General features: G+C 32.9%; 1 protein-coding gene across 3 annotated transcripts; it reads left to right on the top strand.

The window, feature by feature from the left end:
- The first annotated feature begins 8,199 nt into the window (after window positions 1-8,199).
- Window positions 8,200-16,968, top strand: LOC127723263 (uncharacterized). Of its 3 annotated transcripts, none has more exons than XM_052229829.1 (2): window positions 8,200-8,275; window positions 15,016-16,968. In XM_052229829.1, exon 2 carries the CDS (start codon window positions 15,021-15,023, stop codon window positions 16,185-16,187), a length of 1,167 nt encoding a protein of 388 aa, XP_052085789.1. In that variant the 5' UTR covers window positions 8,200-8,275; window positions 15,016-15,020; the 3' UTR covers window positions 16,188-16,968. The 3 variants fall into 3 exon arrangements, with proteins under 3 accessions (XP_052085789.1, XP_052085787.1, XP_052085788.1); XM_052229827.1 differs by lacking the exon at window positions 8,200-8,275 and adding an exon at window positions 8,650-8,811; XM_052229828.1 differs by lacking the exon at window positions 8,200-8,275 and adding an exon at window positions 10,401-10,488.
- Window positions 16,969-18,466: the final 1,498 nt, after the last annotated feature.

The following is an 18,466-nucleotide window of genomic DNA, read 5'->3' on the forward strand; positions in this document are numbered from 1 at the left end:
GAATTGGTAATTTTAAGGAAATTTTGCCGTTTTTGGTTATTATTTTGAATATTATTATAGATAGAGATAAACTGTAAACAGCAATAATGTTCAGCAAAGTAAGATCTACAAATAAGTCAACATGACCAAAATGGTCAGTTGACCCCTCAAGGAGTTATTGCCCTTAGCTGTATAGTCAATTTTTAACCATTTTTCGTACATTTTTGTAATCTTTTACAAAAATCTTCTCTGAAACTACTAAGACAAATTTAACCAAACTTGTCCACAATTATCATTAGGGTATCTAGTTTTAAAAATGTGTCTGATGACCCCGGCTGCGAAGCAAGATGGCCGAAATAGCTGAAAAATAGTACATAGGGTAAAATGCAGTTTTTGGCTCATATCTCTGAAACCAAAGCATTTAGAGCAAATCTGATGAGAACAACATTGTTTATTAGGTCAAGATCTATCTGACCTGAAATTTTCAGACCAATCAGGCAACACGTTGTTGGGTTGCTGCCCCTGAATTGGTAATTTTAAGAAAATATTGCAGCTTTTGGTTATTATCTTGAATATTATTATAGATAGAGATAAACTGTAAACAGCAATAATGTACAGCAAAGTAAGATCTACAAATAAGTCAACATGACCAAAATTGTCAATTGACCCCTTAAGGAGTAATTGCCCTTTATAGTCAATTTTTTACAATTTTCATAAATTTTGTGAATTTTGGTAAATTTTTACAAAATATTTTCCACTGTAACTACTGGGCCAAGTTCATTATAGATAGAGATAATAGTAAGGAGCAAGAATGTTCAGTAAAGTAAGATCTACAAACACATCACCATCACCAAAACACAATTTTGTCATGAATTCATATGTGTCCTTTGTTTAATATGCACATAGACCAAGGTGAGCGACACAGGCTCTTTAGAGCCTCTAGTTTAAATTTTAAATTAAAAAAATATTTTTTATCCATGTTATACTGTTAAATACAATAAAGTAAATGTAACTTTGTATTCATCCAACTAAACTTTTTCCATTGTAACGAAAATGTAACAGAATACAGTACACCATTCTGTATCTGCTGTTCGTGATGATTTTGATATCAGTCACTATTGCACATGCTTTATCAAGCCCCAACAGACAAACGTCTGTTTTAAGTACAACATCAAATTGATATTATCTTATACTTTGGAAAATCTGGTTTATCATATTTATAATATGTTTTTTTTTCAATATCACACACTATCAACCCTCAAACTATATAATCCCTTTAGCAAAACTTTTTACATTTTATTGGTGCCTATAGTTGATACGGGCGTGATAATTATAGGTTATCGATGTTTTGTCAAACGAGAGGGTGTTTCTCAGCTACAATCTTTTCGAAAGGCGACAGCCCTGAGATGAGATGTGGCCGAGAAACATCCTCAAGTTTGAAAGACCATTGATAATCTGTTTATCGCTATTTTGTCTATGACGTTGTTAATTTTTACATTGACAATAGCATGTGCGCTCTTAGTTTCTAACGATAATTTTCTATTTCAAGCGAGTAGCATGATATGAAAATTTATCACAAAAATAGATCAAAGGAAAAATACACAAAATAGCAATGATAACATTAAACATACAATAATTTGTTTGTAGTATATTTCACAGTGATTCACCCACATTTACCAACATTTACTGTGACAATTTATAATATGAGTATGATTTTATCTGAATAACCTTTACTTGAAGAACAGTTAGGCAATATCATATCATTCAAGTATTGAAAACATTTACTGCTATGTAAGATATTATATGCTTCTGTGGTACATTCTATTAAAATAAAAGGACATATTATATTCCAGTATATTCAAACTTTTAACAGATAATGTAATTGGTATAATTAGTACAACATGCTTTTACACGAAGTGTAATATTAATATCAAGAGAAGAATTTAATCCTGAATGCAATCTTTATACAGTGTACACGTATTTGTACAACTTATAAAATCATTTTTCAAACTGTATTTACTCACTTATTATTTAATTGAGGGCAACACAGCATTTTGTCATTTGTTTTGTGACATTTTAAAATTGTCAATACAATACTGAATCCAACCTATTTTTTCATGAGTGATTTATTTTCCTGACGTTTGCGGGGAAAAAAACGCAAATATAAATCGTTGTGAATATTTGAAATTTTGGTCTTGCATTTATGATATAAATACATCAAGAAAATAAGAATATTGTGAACAATAAATCGAAGTGAAGTCAACTGGAAGGGCTAAACACAAAATAAAGTATCATTGAAATTAATTTGGTTGACAATATCATGGATATAATCTTTCCATTCATGCAATCAAAGCCCTTATGTCCTTTACAACTTAATCACTACTTTTGAGATAAAATAAAAACAAAGTGCATTGATTACAACATTCTATTCATCCTATCCATGAACATTTAAAGAAATTTAACAATGAATTATTTACTCAGATATATTAAAGTTACAAAATGATGTGTATGTGTATAGTCATACAAAGTCTTGTCAAGAAATTACATATATTGTGCATGGAACCTTAATCTAGTATCTTTTCTAAAAATACCAATGCATTTATTATTACAGCAATATTTAAAATTGGAATTATCTACCTTTGTTCATAATTGTAGTTGTCCAATTCATCATGTTCATAATAATGATTTACTTTTCAACGCTTAATTCAGTGCAATAATTTTTAGTTCCCACTACAAAATACAAAAGCACTTTGATTATTTCACTTTTGTACTATGTCATCAATAAATTATAAGAAAATATTTTGATATAAAAACTCCTCTATTTGAGGTCAAAAGTGTTTGTCAACCATACTATAACGTGCATTTCATTAGACTTAAAGGGGCACTAGCTACGAGATATATAAACTAGAGGCTCTAAAGAGCCTGTGTCACTCACCTTGGTCTATGTGCATATTAAACAAGGGACACAGATGGATTCATGACAAAATTGTGTTTTGGTGATGGTGATATGTTTGTAGATCTTACTTTACTGAACATTCTTGCTGCTTACAATTATCTCTATCTATAATGAACGTGGCCCAGTAGTTACAGTGAAAGATATTTTGTAAAAATTTACAAAAATTTACAAAATTTATGAAAATTGTAAAAAATTGACTATAAAGGGCAATAACTCCTTAAGAGGTCCATTGACAATTTTGGGTCATGTTGACTTATTTGTAGATCTTACTTTGCTGTACATTATTGCTGTTTACAGTTTATCTCTATCTATAATAATATTCAAGATAATAACCGAAAGCTGAAAAATTTTCATAAAATAACCAATTCAGGGGCAGCAACCCAACAACTTGTTGCCTGATTGGTCTGAAAATTTCAGGGCAGATAGATCTTGACCTAAGGAACAATTTTATCTTCGTCAGATTTGCTCTAAATGCTTTGGTTTCAGAGATATTAGCCAAAAACTGCATTTTACCCTATGTACTATTTTTTCGCCATGTCGGCCATCTTGGTTTGCGGGCGGGGTCATCGGACACATTTTGTAAAGTAGATACCATAATGATGATTGTGGACAAGTTTGGTTAAATTTGTCTTAGTAGTTTCAGAGGAGAAGATTTTTGTAAAAGATTACAAAAATTTACGAAAAATGGTTAAAAATTGACTATAAAGGGCAATAACTCCTTAAGGGGTCAACTGACCATTTTGGTCAAGTTGACTTATTTGTAGATCTTACTTTGCTGATCATTATTTCTGTTTACGGTTTATCTCTATCTATAATAATATTCAAGATAATAACCAAAAACGGCAAAATTTCCTTAAAATTACCAATTCAACGGGTTGTCAGATTCATCTGAAAATTTCAGGGCAGGTAGATCTTGACCTGATAAACAATTTAATCCCATGTCAGATTGCTCTAAATGCTTTGGTTTCAGAGATATAAGCCAAAATCTACATTTAACCCCTATGTTCTATTTTTAGCCATGGCGGCCATCTTGGTTGGTTGCCCAGGTCACCGGACACACTTTTTAAACTAGATACCCCAATGATGATTGTGGCCAAGTTTGGTTTAATTTGGCCAAGTAGTTTCAGAGGAGAAGATTTTTGTAAAAGTTAACGACGACGACGACGGACGACGGACGCCAAGTGATGAGGAAAGCTCACTTGGCCCTTTGGGCCAGGTGAGCTAAAAATCTAACATATTATTTTTTTGCTTAATCATTAATGAAATGGAAATAGTGAAATAATAATTCGCTTTTAGCAGCCAGTATGGTTCATTTTTGTCAAAATAAGCTAAAAAAACATTGATTATGAATTATTCACTTGCAAGTGAATAATTCGACCTCATTGCATCCGTATTCATATGAACTTCAATTTAACCCCTTAGCTTGAGATGGATAACATGTGAATTGTATGTGTAAAGTTATTTAAAGGAAAAGAATGTCAACATTGAAAGTAAAACAAGGGTAAATCATTAATTGACTGATTCGATCCACAAAAAATCATTCTTATACAGGTAAAAACGATGATAAACATTTATTTTTCATCTATAATATGAAATTAAATAGACCTAGAAAAAAAATCCAACAGCACAAGTTTGCTTAATCTATTTATATCTATATTTATGTTTACATCGCTTATATGGTCATCGGATGACTTGAGAGGTCAACTCAATAGTTAATTAGATGGCGTCTAGACTAAAATACACATGAAACGAAGCTAAGTATTTTCATGCCCGTGCCCTGTTAATTGTTTATTTTAGACTTTTGATAATTTGGATAGTTGTTTTACATTGTTATCAATCAAATATGAGAATTTGATTCAAATCGGTGAACATGAATTTGACAGCTAGTGCCCCTTTAAACATGATATATAAAAGTGTAATATACAAATAAGGAGATGTGGTATGATTGCCAATGAGACAAATTTCCAACAAAGTTCAAATGAAGTGAATGTATAAATGTGTTTTTATATATAAAGTTTTGTGTTCATGCCTACAAACAATTTGTGACAATTTGCCATATAATTTGTATGGTGTTCTGTAAAATATTTTCTATTTTTGTTGTTATTTAAGAATTTTTTATTTCATGTATTTTTATTTGTAAAAAACTGGATTTGTGAGAGTAAGGAAATAAAAGATGGGAGCTTTCCCAACATTAAGTATGCATTATTTACTTTTCGTCAATATTAAATACTAAAGAATTATTAAGGAAAATGTTTGTTATACTGTTGGTGTTAAACACCACTTTTGGTGACCTTGGCTATATCATGGTGACTGTGGCTATATCATGGTGACCTTGGCTATATCATGGTGACTTTGGCTATATCATGGTGACTTTGGCTATATCATGGTGACCTTGGCTATATCATGGTGACTTTGGCTATATCATGGTGACCTTGGCTATATCATGGTGACTTTGGCTATATCATGGTGACCTTGGCTATATCATGGTGACCTTGGCTATATCATGGTGACTTTGGCTATATCATGGTGACCTTGGCTATATCATGGTGACTTTGGCTATATCATGGTGACCTTGTCTATATCATGGTGACCTGTTTTTATTGATTGAGGAAACTGGAAAACCCAGAGAGAACCACTGAACTGACATGATTAGGGTTCAAACTCACAAAATCAGAGTTGAATAGCAAGTCAATCACTGGGGGTGAACTTCTTAACCCGCTTGGTCACCTAGACTCCTTAAAAACATTTATTGCATGCACTGAAATCATTATATAAACTTCAAATTAAGAATTAATTAGCTATACTTAGACAGTGGTCAGTCTGAACCATCTTAATGAGGGAGATCTTTATTCAATAATATATCTAAGTTACTAATTTGACTTGTCAGATAACTAATAGCATTGGAACCAATAACATGACTCATAGGGGATACTAAAATACAATGATAGTTATTATCCTCTCATCCAATGGGCCTAGGTGGCCATGTGTCTATGATCATATACTGTATCACTAGCCTAACATGGAGATAGTGAGTTCGAACCCCACACCTGACAGGTGCGTTGGACTCCAATTTTAATTGACTAGGATTATTAATTTTCTGCCGATGGTTGATGGTTCTCTAGGGGCACTCTGGCTTCCCCAACCAATAAAAACTGACCTGCACGATATTGCCATTAGTGCTGTAAGTGGAGTTAAACACCAACGTTAACAATCTATCAATCATGCTCTCATCCAACAAATATTGAGAGGGCATTAAGCATTTTCATTGGTTAGTTTTGTATAATAGAAAAGGAAGAATATTGGGTATTCATCCATGACAAGATATCAGTTTATGCACAGCAAAAAACAAAAAGCAAAGAAGGTAGTCTGTTTCAGTTCATTTTTGTGTCAAGATCTGCAACGTCAAGTCCTAGAGGAGGAATGAATTGTTATTAGATACGTCCTGTTTAGTGATGAAGTGATAAACTAAAATAAGATGACATTTAACTTCGTTTTACACATGAATGGCTTTCTTAAAGTATTGTGTTAGTGTGTAGATCTAAGCTACTTCTAATCATAGAGGAATGATCTTTTGTGAGTTAATGAATCATGTTTATCGGCAAAGGTCTACACTGGAAAAAATTGACCTTCACGAATGTTTGTGTTTCATGCCACTTTTAGCAACCCGAGCCATATGGCCAGTTTGTATTGGTGGAGGAAGCAAGACTACCCTTATGCAGTCCACTGTGTTGATAGTTTTAAATTCTGCAGACCCACTCATAAGACTTTCATTTCTTTGAAGAAATATATCTAAAAAATTTTTTTGTAGTTTTTAATTCTCTTGAAGAATTATGAATGCTTAAAGAAATAGACATTAAAAAAAATCATGCTACACATTGTGGCCTCAGTGTAGGAAAATACAAAATTTATTATCTATAAAAAATAATCGTTGATTACCTACCACTGTAAAACATCACTTCCACAATCACAAAAAAAAGGGACATTGGATTAGGATGTTTAACAAAGACAATTATTTTTTTTTATCAACAAAACATGCTATGACCAGGATACCATGTCAACTCTTAGTTCACATCATTTTCAGGATTCAAAATATAATCCAGGAATTGTCTATAATATTAACGCTGAAGAATTGAGTAATATATTTCTATACTGATATCTATTTTATTTTCTAGAATGACTAGAACGTTCTTAATATTTGCAACTCTCTCAGGTTGAAAGTGATGAGGTTTCAGGGTTGGAGGAAAAGGGGGGCATAATTATTCAAAATGGTAAATAGAGCCAAGCACATCAAGGCAAATTGTTTTTACCGATTTGACAACAAAATTAAAAAATAAAAAAGGTTGGACCTGGTGTACTCCTTCTTTAACCAAGCCTGAATCTGCCACTGGACATAGAACTCAAAAGACTCGCTCGTATAACCAAACTGCATGTTCATATGCCTGTCCCAAGTCAAGAAACTCGATATTGGTAGCCATTTCTTGCACTGCCTACGATATATTTAAACTTTCTACATCAGACTATATTTTTTTTTAATTTGTATGTTGGAATATTTGATGCAGGATGCAGAATGTAAGTATGATTGTGTTTACAAGATTTAGTCGAACTTTGAGGATATTATTCTGATCTGTGGGGGAATTATAACAAGGAAATATGAATTAAAATTTTATTGCATCATCTTGATTTGTAAGTTTTTTTTACCAGAACTAGATCATTTATGCAAATCAATGCCCAGTAAGTTTATATTTATATCTAAATGCCGTCAATTAAAAAAATGTTGTGCTGTTTTTATTATTGTGAAGATTGCGACGGAATAGGTATAAAAAAAAATAAAAAAAAAATATCAAATTGGAAAATTTTATAGCATTATTTATGTCCAACACTTATTGAAATCGCAGTGAATTAATAATCGCCTTTTCGTCCATTCTTGAAAAAATGCAGTTATAAAGGCACACAAATATTTTTGATTTGACAGTTTGCAATACCTTATATGGTAATATATCATGTATATGGAGCAATATATGGATGGTAAGAGTACATTTGTACTTTGATGTGAAGATGCACACTTATATAATATAGTGGTTCTTGAAGAGCTTTTCTATTACTTTATTATTAGAGGGTGTTATATGTCAAACAGGAAACAAACTATCAATGATTAAAATAAAGCCCAACAAACACTTCCTTAAATGTTATTGTAAAGATTAATTTCCAAAAAGAAAATAATTTTGAAAATCCTTCACACTTGGCATTTCCATAAGTATCATATACAGAATTATTGAGTTCTTCCCTGTAAAGATGCATACAGTGATTTGTTGTTAGATGTGATATACTTATTGCTAATTGGTAATTATATTTCTTATATTGTTTAAAAGTGATTAAAAAAAACAATTTAAATGTGCATACAACCCTAAAACGATTGAAAGTGTTATATTGTAGACCCCGATACACTGACTATTTAAGTGAAAGGAACATTGGTTATTCTGTACATTAAGACTTATTAGATGATATAAATTCACGTTATCTTGATTCTATCATCACTGGAATCAATAACCATCACAGTGGTGGCAGCGACAGAATAACATGCCGATAATGAAATTTATTTATATTTGACTCCCTCGAGAGCCCCATAATCCAGCTTCTGATGCTTAGATCAATATACAATTTCCGAGGTAAAGTGTGACTCAGGATAAGCTAGGTTGACAACCTTGTCAATCTTCACACATAAGAGTGTGCAAAAACAATTGTTTTGTAAAACGTGTCATGAGGCCATAAATTACTAATAACACATGTATAATGCATATTGTATATGATATCATACTGTTACATTGATTGTTTTACGGTAACATGTGTTTCTTGGAGAACTAGCGTGTACAACACAAGTAAGTTGATTGATTTCTTTACTATCACTTGTAATACATGTTATATATATAGTAACATTGTATCTCAAGAACATTTTCATAACAGTTCTATAATCAATTTGATGGTGATTTTGTGACATTTATTGTAAATCAAGTGTAACATGTTTAACCAAAGACTGTTTTATATCGACTATATACATGAACAAGTCTAAATTAAAAACAACGTTCAAACCTGGATAAAAACCAAAAATATACGTGTGCATGCAAAACAAATGTCTTGGTAGAGGGGTCTAAATACAGCACAAACAACATTTTCCAAAAGACCAAATGAGTGAAAAAGTATATTTTAACAAAACGCATTTGACTAGCAGGTCGAACAACGGAGTTTCTTAAACCCTGCTGACTGCCATTGGCGATTGCCAAATAAACCGATCACCAAATGTAACAAAATGGATCGTAACTATTAATTTAATACCAAACAGAAAACAATAAACCTGCGGAAAAGATGGTATACTGCAAACAAAAGGTGCAAAAATATGTACACCATATCCGGATTTCGACAATTAATGTCTCTTCAGTGATGTTAGGAATCGAAACAGTATTTGGAAGGCCATATAATTTACCTCAATTTAGGATAGACTCTTGAATTTTAAGAGTCGAAATAGGATGAACGGATCATATAAACCCGAAGGCAAATATAATACAAGCCCAAACGAAAAAATATAAACAAGTCTATATTGAAAACAACGTTCAAACCTATGACTATATACATGATATATATAAAAAAATCTCGTCTCGCACCTGTGATTATATATATGTTTATTCAATATATTTAAAATATGATCTTACAATGCATGATCGGTTCCCCTCTTATTTTTCCACGATTATTTGATTCTATGAAAAGTCAAGTGTGTCATTGCCGCGCGCTATTTATTAATTGTAGTAAATTACAAAATTTGTAATAGTTTTTTTCAACGATTTTATGTTAACGCCCTGTACGCCTCCAGAATCCATAACTGATGATTATGTACATTTATCTTTGGAATGTTTTAAATTTGAACCTTCACCTGATATCAAATAATTACTAGATGACTAATGACACAATAGAACATATTATTATTGAAAAAAAATTATAACAAAGTCCTCAGGTCTATCATACACTGGTATATTGAAATGTTTACTTAAGAACTGCAACATGGAATGCAGTAATGAGCCTCCTCATGGGGTTTTTGATTATGTGATTACTTGGCCGTTTTAAAGTGATTATTTGATTACCAGACCAAATATTTCATGATTATTTGATTATTTGATAATCTGGGACTGTATTTGATTATAATTATCTTGTTTAAAAAAAAGGCTAAGTTAATGAATATGTGATTATATTGGCAACACAATTGTGATTATGTGATTACTTGGACACCCCCATGAGGGGCCTCAGTAATATAGATTATACATGTAAAAAAGTGTACAAAACATATCATGATTTGCATATGTCAAATACTGAATTAGTATGCATGTTGTTTACCTGCGTTATCAACAAGGACATAATCACACTATTTGATAAAGATCATTGATTTGATTTTATTATTAGATGCACGTAATTCGGAAATTTTTATTTGGCTATTTTCATTTTCTTATCTGACGCCATATTAAGGATTTACGATATCTGTGTATTGCATAAATTTACAGTTTACACATGTAAGTAGTATTGTTTAAGGTCCAGACATTCAATTATAATTAGATTGCAGAAATTGTATCGTGTTTAAATTTGTATTGAATAAAAAAATCAAGGTTCATAGATCTCTCAAGTCGTTTTAGGGTATTGACATTTTTAAGTTGATATTTTAACAGTGGCGGATCCAGAAATTTTTTATAAGGGGGTCCTACTGACTGCCCTAAGAGAGGGCCTGCTCCAGTCATGCTTTTCCCATAAAAGGGGGGGGGGGGGAGCCCGCCCCAACCCCCTGGATCCGCCTATGGATAAACAGGTGTTCAATATATATATATATATATATATAACATTGTTGGATTAAATTTGAGACGATTATATATATATATATCCACATTTGACTCTTTAAAATTCCAGAGTCTATCCTAAATTGAGGTAAATTTTATGGCCTTCCAAATATTGTTTCGATCCCTAACATCACTGAAGAGACATTAATTGTCGAAATCCGGATATGGTGTACTAATTATTGCACCTTTTGTTTGCGGTATACTATCTTTTCCGCAAGTGTATTGTTTTCTGTTTAGTATTAGATTAATAATTTTGAAAGATCCATTTTGTTACATCTTGTGATCAGTTTATTTGGCAATTGCCAATGACAGTCAGCAGGGTTTAAGAACATTAGTTGTTCGACCTGTTAGTCAAATGCGTTTTGTTGAAATATACTTTTTCACTTTTTTGGTCTTTTGTAAAATGTTGTTTGTGCTGTATTTAGACCCCTCTACCAAGAAATTTGTTTTGCATGCACACGTATAAAAATTGCGGTTTTTATCCAACGCAATCATAGGTTTGAACGTCGTTTTCAATTTAGAATTGTATATACACATTTGTATATATATATATATATATATATACTTGACGAGGGAAGTGAAAAATCGAATAAGCTTTTCGACAGCAACTTATCAACACAAAGAAGAACAGATACAATATGTCTTGAAGGTTGATAAATGAAACGATAAAATAAAAGAGAAAGTAGAAATAAGCACTAACACTATAAGAAGGATAATATGAGTCTTAATTAAGCGTTTAATGCTTCTCCGCTGAGAACGCGCATTATAGGGACACATGAAAAGACTTGTCAGTCATGAATCTAGGACGGCCAGTAGTATGTTTTCCTGAGAACTGTAACTTGGTAGTGCTAGACTTTTAGTTGGCATTTAGGTTTATAACATTTCTAATATGCATGTAATAGTTGCCACCGAACGTTAACATCAAACAACAAATCAATTAAACCTCTCCTTTGATACAGACATGACTTCTTTTATCTGAAACCTCATATTACAGCAGTTGACGGACTAAGAAACATACTAGCCAGTAATCACTCATATTTGGTTATAATGAATCCAAAACAAATCTGACGCATAAAAACGAAAAACGATATAATCATGACAATATTAAGTATACTCAATACTCAGCTTATTCAAATCAAACATTGTAATTATGGTCCTTTTTAGCACCATTTTCGGATGATTTGGTCAACCGTAGCGGTCCTATAAATTGTAAATTCTAGAAAATACATTTAGTTTGATAATGCCTTTTTGCAAATGTTTAAATATAAACCAGTGTTGTGGACATTTTCCTGAAATATTTCATAAAGAATTAGAATTTGAGAACAATCTAACATGCATATAAATCGTGTAATTATCCAGAATACTCATTGACCTGGAACGCATAACTTACCATTAGCAATACGATGGGTGACACCAGTGGAGTAGGTTCTACTTACCCTTTTATACTAGAGATAACCCCTGGTTTGCGGTGGGGTTCGTACCCCCAGTCTTAAGTTTTCTGAGTAGTGTTTTATAAATTGTTGTTGGTCTTTTCCGCGTTTTTCTGTTTGGTCAATGCATTATCTGCTTTTTTTCCCGACTTAATTTCTTTATTATTTATTTTTAATTCTGCTCTTTTTTTATCGTACGGCAGCTTTAACTCGGCTAAAAGTCTTATCTTAGCTTCTCTTAAGCTTTTATTTGCTTTTGGTTTGATCAAACTCTTTGATATCCTGTGAGACATGGACATATTTGAAACATGCACCAATGGAAATGTATGAAAATAGGTAAAGATATTGTTAATTACAATAATGTTGTTTTATGTAACAGATGAAGATAAAAGAACGTTCTCCTATATTGAATGTTAAGTTTTATGTCAGTGGTGGGCGGAATGAGGGTCTGGATGGGGTTTACAGAATATTGAATAATGAGCCAAACGCTACAGACACATGGGTCAAAAAGATGAAGAATAGAGAAAAAAGATCAAATTAAAACAATGAAGAATAGAGAGAAATGTAGTGATTGAATATAAAGAACAGAGAATAGAAAAAAATGACCCAAAATATTAAAGAATACAGAAATGAAGATCCCCCATCTGGACCCTCTGTTGTGCCAACCTAAGCCTTAGGAAAATAAGGGGCAACAATGATAAGTATAGAGAAAAAAGACTATAAAACAATTAAGAATAGAGAAAATGGGGTGCTAAAATATCAAAAATAGAGAATAAGGAGCAAAAATGATAAAGAATAGGAAAGATTGGCCCAAGACAGTAAAGAAATTAAGATCATCATCTAGACTTCCGTTATAACAACCAAAGAGTTAGGATAATAAGGGGCAACAAAGGATAAAGAAAAGAGAAAAAATGGCCTCAGATACTAAATGAAACAGAAATGTAGATCCCCATCCAGACCCTTCTTCATGACTACCAAAGCGTTAGAGGGGTCATTCATACACCGCTGAAATTTTTCTGCATTTTTTTGTTGTTCATCTGGACATAACTTAAGACCGTCAAAGAAAATCCATAGACTAATGTCATAGATGTGAACTATTACAGGTCATTGTGCGGCTTTCAACAATTAATCGGAAAACCTCACACCGTATAGTTAGCTATAAAGGATCCGGTATGATAAAATATGAAACAATACAACCGCACTGAAGTACGTTTATTATTCATTTTTCATTATTCAAAATTCAATAATGAATAATGAAATAGTTCATTATTCACTATTCAACGTTTAGTAATGAATAATGAAATAGTTTATGTTTCAGTATTCAAGTTAAAAAAGTGAATAATGAAAAAGATCATTTATATTTTGACTGTGACGTTATATCCCGTATTTCTGAATTCGTCATTTTGAAGTCAATTAACATATATTCAAATTAATATAAGAAAAACAAAATTTCAAAAGTCTCTTTGAAATCTTTATCCTTATTTACTTATTTAGTTTCGGAGGATTAACTAGTGGGTAACAATACAATAGAGAAAACCATCGACCTGATTTAGGGAGCTACCATTTAATTTTTATGGGGGGGGGGGGGGGGCTAGGATGAAACATTTTGTCCTGCTTTTTTTTTTAGTTGTAATCTCTGTCCTGCCTTTTTATTTTTTACTCTATTCGGTCCTGCCTTTTTTTTTTGCTAGTATATCCTGAATTTTTTTACACAAATTGTCATCTTGCCTTTTTTGTTACCAGGTTGCTCATCCTGCCTTTTTTTTTAATCAAAACTTCTGTCCTGCCTATTTTTTTGAAATTTCATCCTAGCCCCACCATAAAAATCAAATGGTAGCTCCCTTATAAAACAATAATGAACGACACACATGTATGAATTCACAAGTTTTACCAAATTATATTTAGTCTTCTCCTTTATAAGCATGCGCAGTTGAGTAGATCTGCCTTGAGGTATTAATAAGTAGATCAAATTACACACGGGGTACAAGAAAGTTATATAAAAACATTAGATTTGAAAAAAAAGAAATTACTTATCAATGGAATTCTGTAGACACGATGATTTTGTTTGCTCGTGTCTTATTTGATTATACTACTAGGAATCGTTTTGATTTTTTGATGAAGTAAAGTCGTCATAAAATATTTCACAGTTTTCCTCGTATGTTGTTAGATTGTGACCACCCTCAATGAGCAACTAGATATTTGCTGTCACTTGAAAACTACGAATCTTTCTTAGTAGATCGTTCTCCATATCGGTGTATTTATTGCAATCAAAGAAGAAATGAATTGCATCCTCAGAGGAGCATCACATACTGAATTTAAACTATGTATTATTGTCGAGCCTGCGACTTTTGTCGCAGAAAGCTCGACATAGGGATAGTGATCCGGCGGCGGCGGCGTTAGCTTCTTAAAAGCTTTATATTTTAGAAGGTGGAAGACCTCGATGCTTCATACTTTGTATATAGATGCCTTATCTTAGCTCCCTTATAAAACAATAATGAACGACACACATGTATGGTAGACGGCAACCGACAGCAAACGTTGAGTAACAAGAACCTGGCTTATGACAGGCACATAAATAATGTGGCGGGGTTTGCCATGTTTTTGAGTGCTAAACCCTCCCCTAATCTGTACAAGCTTTTCAATTAACAATGATTCAATACTTTATATGTGAGCATACATGTATAACGGAAGGTAAGATGAAATAAAGACATCCTTTACATTTCCTCTCATGTTGAACGATTGTTATTATTGTATTCATTTGTCATTTTCTTTCTTACAGGAGTTATGGCAGAAGCTATGACAATCAGTAAAAGGACAATTTCTCCATATCCAACACTAACGGAAATCGAACATACCAGAAATGTATTTGTAACCCGTTTTGTTGCAAGATTTGTCCAAAAACATCGGAAGTATACAAAACTGCTTCATGAGAATGGAGCATCACTTCCGGAAGCGTTAAGTAACTGTTCAGTAAATTTCTGTGCAACTTTTGAAGACGAAGTTGAAATGATTGTAAGTGAAAAAAGAAACAAAATAAAGAATGCATGTCGGATGAAAGGTGCATATAGTATAAAAGGACTTTTCCGTCAAATTTATCAGATTGTACGTCGTGCAAGGGCTTCACGAATAGAGTGTAAATTACTAGATATTCCTAATCATGACCTAATGGAAACATTGGGAGATATTGCGTCCGAATTAGGGTTTGCGTTTGAATACCAAATCGCCGTGTTGAAATCGGAAGCGGAAGTACGTCTGCTCGCAGACCATGCTGTTAGTTGTACTATGAACTATTTGAAACAGTCTGATGCAACGCTTAATAGATGCCACATCTTGGAAGCAGTCACAGATGTTCAACCGAAGAAAAGTTTAAGTCGTGCTGAGAAAGTATGTACACGAATTCAAAAGATGGACAATATGAAAGTAACAAAGACTCAAAAATGGCGCCTTTCTGAAATTTTTAAACAACCAGGTCTTCGTATACCCGATACTGACGGGTTAGGTTATAACTTTTTAGGATGTTTTACGCCTTATGGCAGTTTATGCAGACCAGATAAATATGGATTTCGTGGTCCACTCCACGTATGGGACGAGAAAACATCAGGCTATGCTCTTCTGTACAACGATCAAGTGTCGTGCAATAGCGTCCATCGTAGAGAAATAGAACGCAATATTAAAGATATTCACCAAAATTATCAACCAATTCAACTTTGTTCACACGTATGTTTAAGTAATAAGATGACCAAAGAAAACATCGAATGCAAACGAGATTCAACTTGTACAGCAAATAAACAGAGTACTGAATCACCCGACTGTTCCCCTGTCTATGACACTACTTGTGTCGATATTAAAGATATAACCTTAAGCCAAGATAGCGAAAATATTCCTTCCGAACAAGCACCGATGATAAACCGACACAGCTCTAACGATAACATTAACAATGTTTTGTTTTAATACAAACACAGCGAACTCGGTCGGCTCTATCGATGACACAGCTGGTAAAGTCATAACCGACAGAAACGGGAATACATCCACTCCAAGACTCATTCACAGCGACATTGAAAACGACAATGTGGTAATTTCTTCAAACGACGGCGGCTCAAAAGATTCCGTTGAAGTAACAGACGTAATTTTCGTCGAGTCTTTCAATAGTTCCCACCAAAGACTAACTGCAACAAATAGTGATGTAGAAAACAGTAATATAGTCAACAATAGTGACGGACAAAAGTCACCATTAAAAACTAACTTAAATGACGACGTACGAGTAACTACATAATCTATTAGTCTTCTGGATAAAATAGTTATTTTTAAGTTACATTAAGTTTTAAATACAAGAAAGTTAACGAACCAGATACTATGTGAAATCGATTGTCTTATTATGTATTTTATTGTGTAGATATGAAATATCCGATTACGACTTGTCACCAGAATTTTACACAAACTAGTCTATAACTGTTGTATTTGCTCACAAGTTTTACCAAATTATATTTAGTCTTCTCCTTTATAAGCATGCGCAGTTGAGTAGATCTGCCTTGAGGTATTAATAAGTAGATCAAATTACACACGGGGTACAAGAAAGTTATATAAAAACATTAGATTTGAAAAAAAATGAAATTACTTATCAATGGAATTCTGTAGACACGATGATTTTGTTTGCTCGTGTCTTATTTGATTATACTATTATACTACTAGGAATCGTTTTGATTTTTTTATGAAGTAAAGTCGTCATAAAATATTTCACAGTTTTCCTCGTATGTTGTTAGATTGTGGCCACCCTCAATGAGCAACTAGATATTTGCTGTCACTTGAAAACTACGAATCTTTCTTAGTAGATCGTTCTCCATATCGGTGTATTTATTGCAATCAAAAAAGAAATGAATTGCATCCTCAGAGGAGCACCACATACTGAATTTAAACTATGTATTATTGTCGAGCCTGCGACTTTTGTCGCAGAAAGCTCGACATAGGGATAGTGATCCGGCGGCGGCGGCGTTAGCTTCTTAAAAGCTTTATATTTTAGAAGGTGGAAGACCTCGATGCTTCATACTTTGTATATAGATGCCTTATCTTACGAAGTTTCCATCTGTTACATGTCCATTGTCCTTGACCTCATTTTCATGGTTCAGTGACTACTTGAAAAAAAAGTTAAGATTTTTTGTAATGTTAATTTCTCTCTTATTATGAGTAATAGGATAACTATATTTGGTATGTGCATACCTTGCAAGGTCCTCATGCCCGTCAGACAGTTTTCACTTGACCTCGACCTCGTTTCATGGATCAGTGAACAAGGTCAAGTTTTGGTGGTCAAGTCCATATATCAGATACTAGAAGCAATAGGTCTAGTATATTCTGTGTATAGAAGGACTGTAAGGTGTACATGCCCAACTGGCAGGTGTCATCTGACCTCGACCTCATTTTCATGGTTCAGTGGTTATAGTTAAGTTTTTGTGTTTTGGTCTGTTTTTCTTATACTGTATGCAATAGATCTACTATATTTGGTGTATGGAATGATTGTAAGGTGTACATGGCTAGCTGGCAGGTGTCTTCTGACCTTGACCTCAGTTTCATGGTTCAGTGGTCAAGGTTAAGTTTTTGAGTTTTGGTATTTTTTTCTAATACTATATGCAATAGGTCATCTATATTTGGTGTATGGAAATATTTTATGATGTACATGTCAGTCTTGCAGGTTTTATTTGACCTTGACCTCATTTTCACGGTTCATTGCTCAGTGTTAAGTGTTTGTGTTTTGGTCTGTTTTTCTAATACTATAAGCAATAGGTCAACTATATTTGTTGAATGGAAGGATTGCAAGTTGTACATGTCTGCCTGGCTTGGTTCATCTGACCTTAATCTCATTTTCATGGCTCATTGGTCAATGTTTGGTTTTCTTGGTTGAGTCTGTATCTTAGAAACTATAAACAATAGGTCAACTATTTTTAGTGTATTGAATGATTGTAAGGTGTACATGTATTTCTTTTTTGGTTTATATGACCTTGACCTCATTTTCTTGGATCATGTTAAGTTTATGTGATAGTTGTAGTAAAGCTTTATATTTAGGACTATCAACATAATATCAATGATTAGTAAAGAAGGCGAGACATTTCAGCGTGTGCACTCTTGTATTTGATTTACATAGATCGTTATTTAGAAATGAGACTGAAAAACGCAGCTGAGTTAAAGTTGCGTTCAATTTCCGCGCATGTATGCATAAAATATCCAGGTGCAGTCTTCGT

This window comes from Mytilus californianus, unplaced genomic scaffold (genome assembly GCF_021869535.1).
Source record: "Mytilus californianus isolate M0D057914Y unplaced genomic scaffold, xbMytCali1.0.p SCAF_13, whole genome shotgun sequence".
Classification (NCBI taxonomy): Eukaryota; Metazoa; Mollusca; class Bivalvia; order Mytilida; family Mytilidae; genus Mytilus; species Mytilus californianus.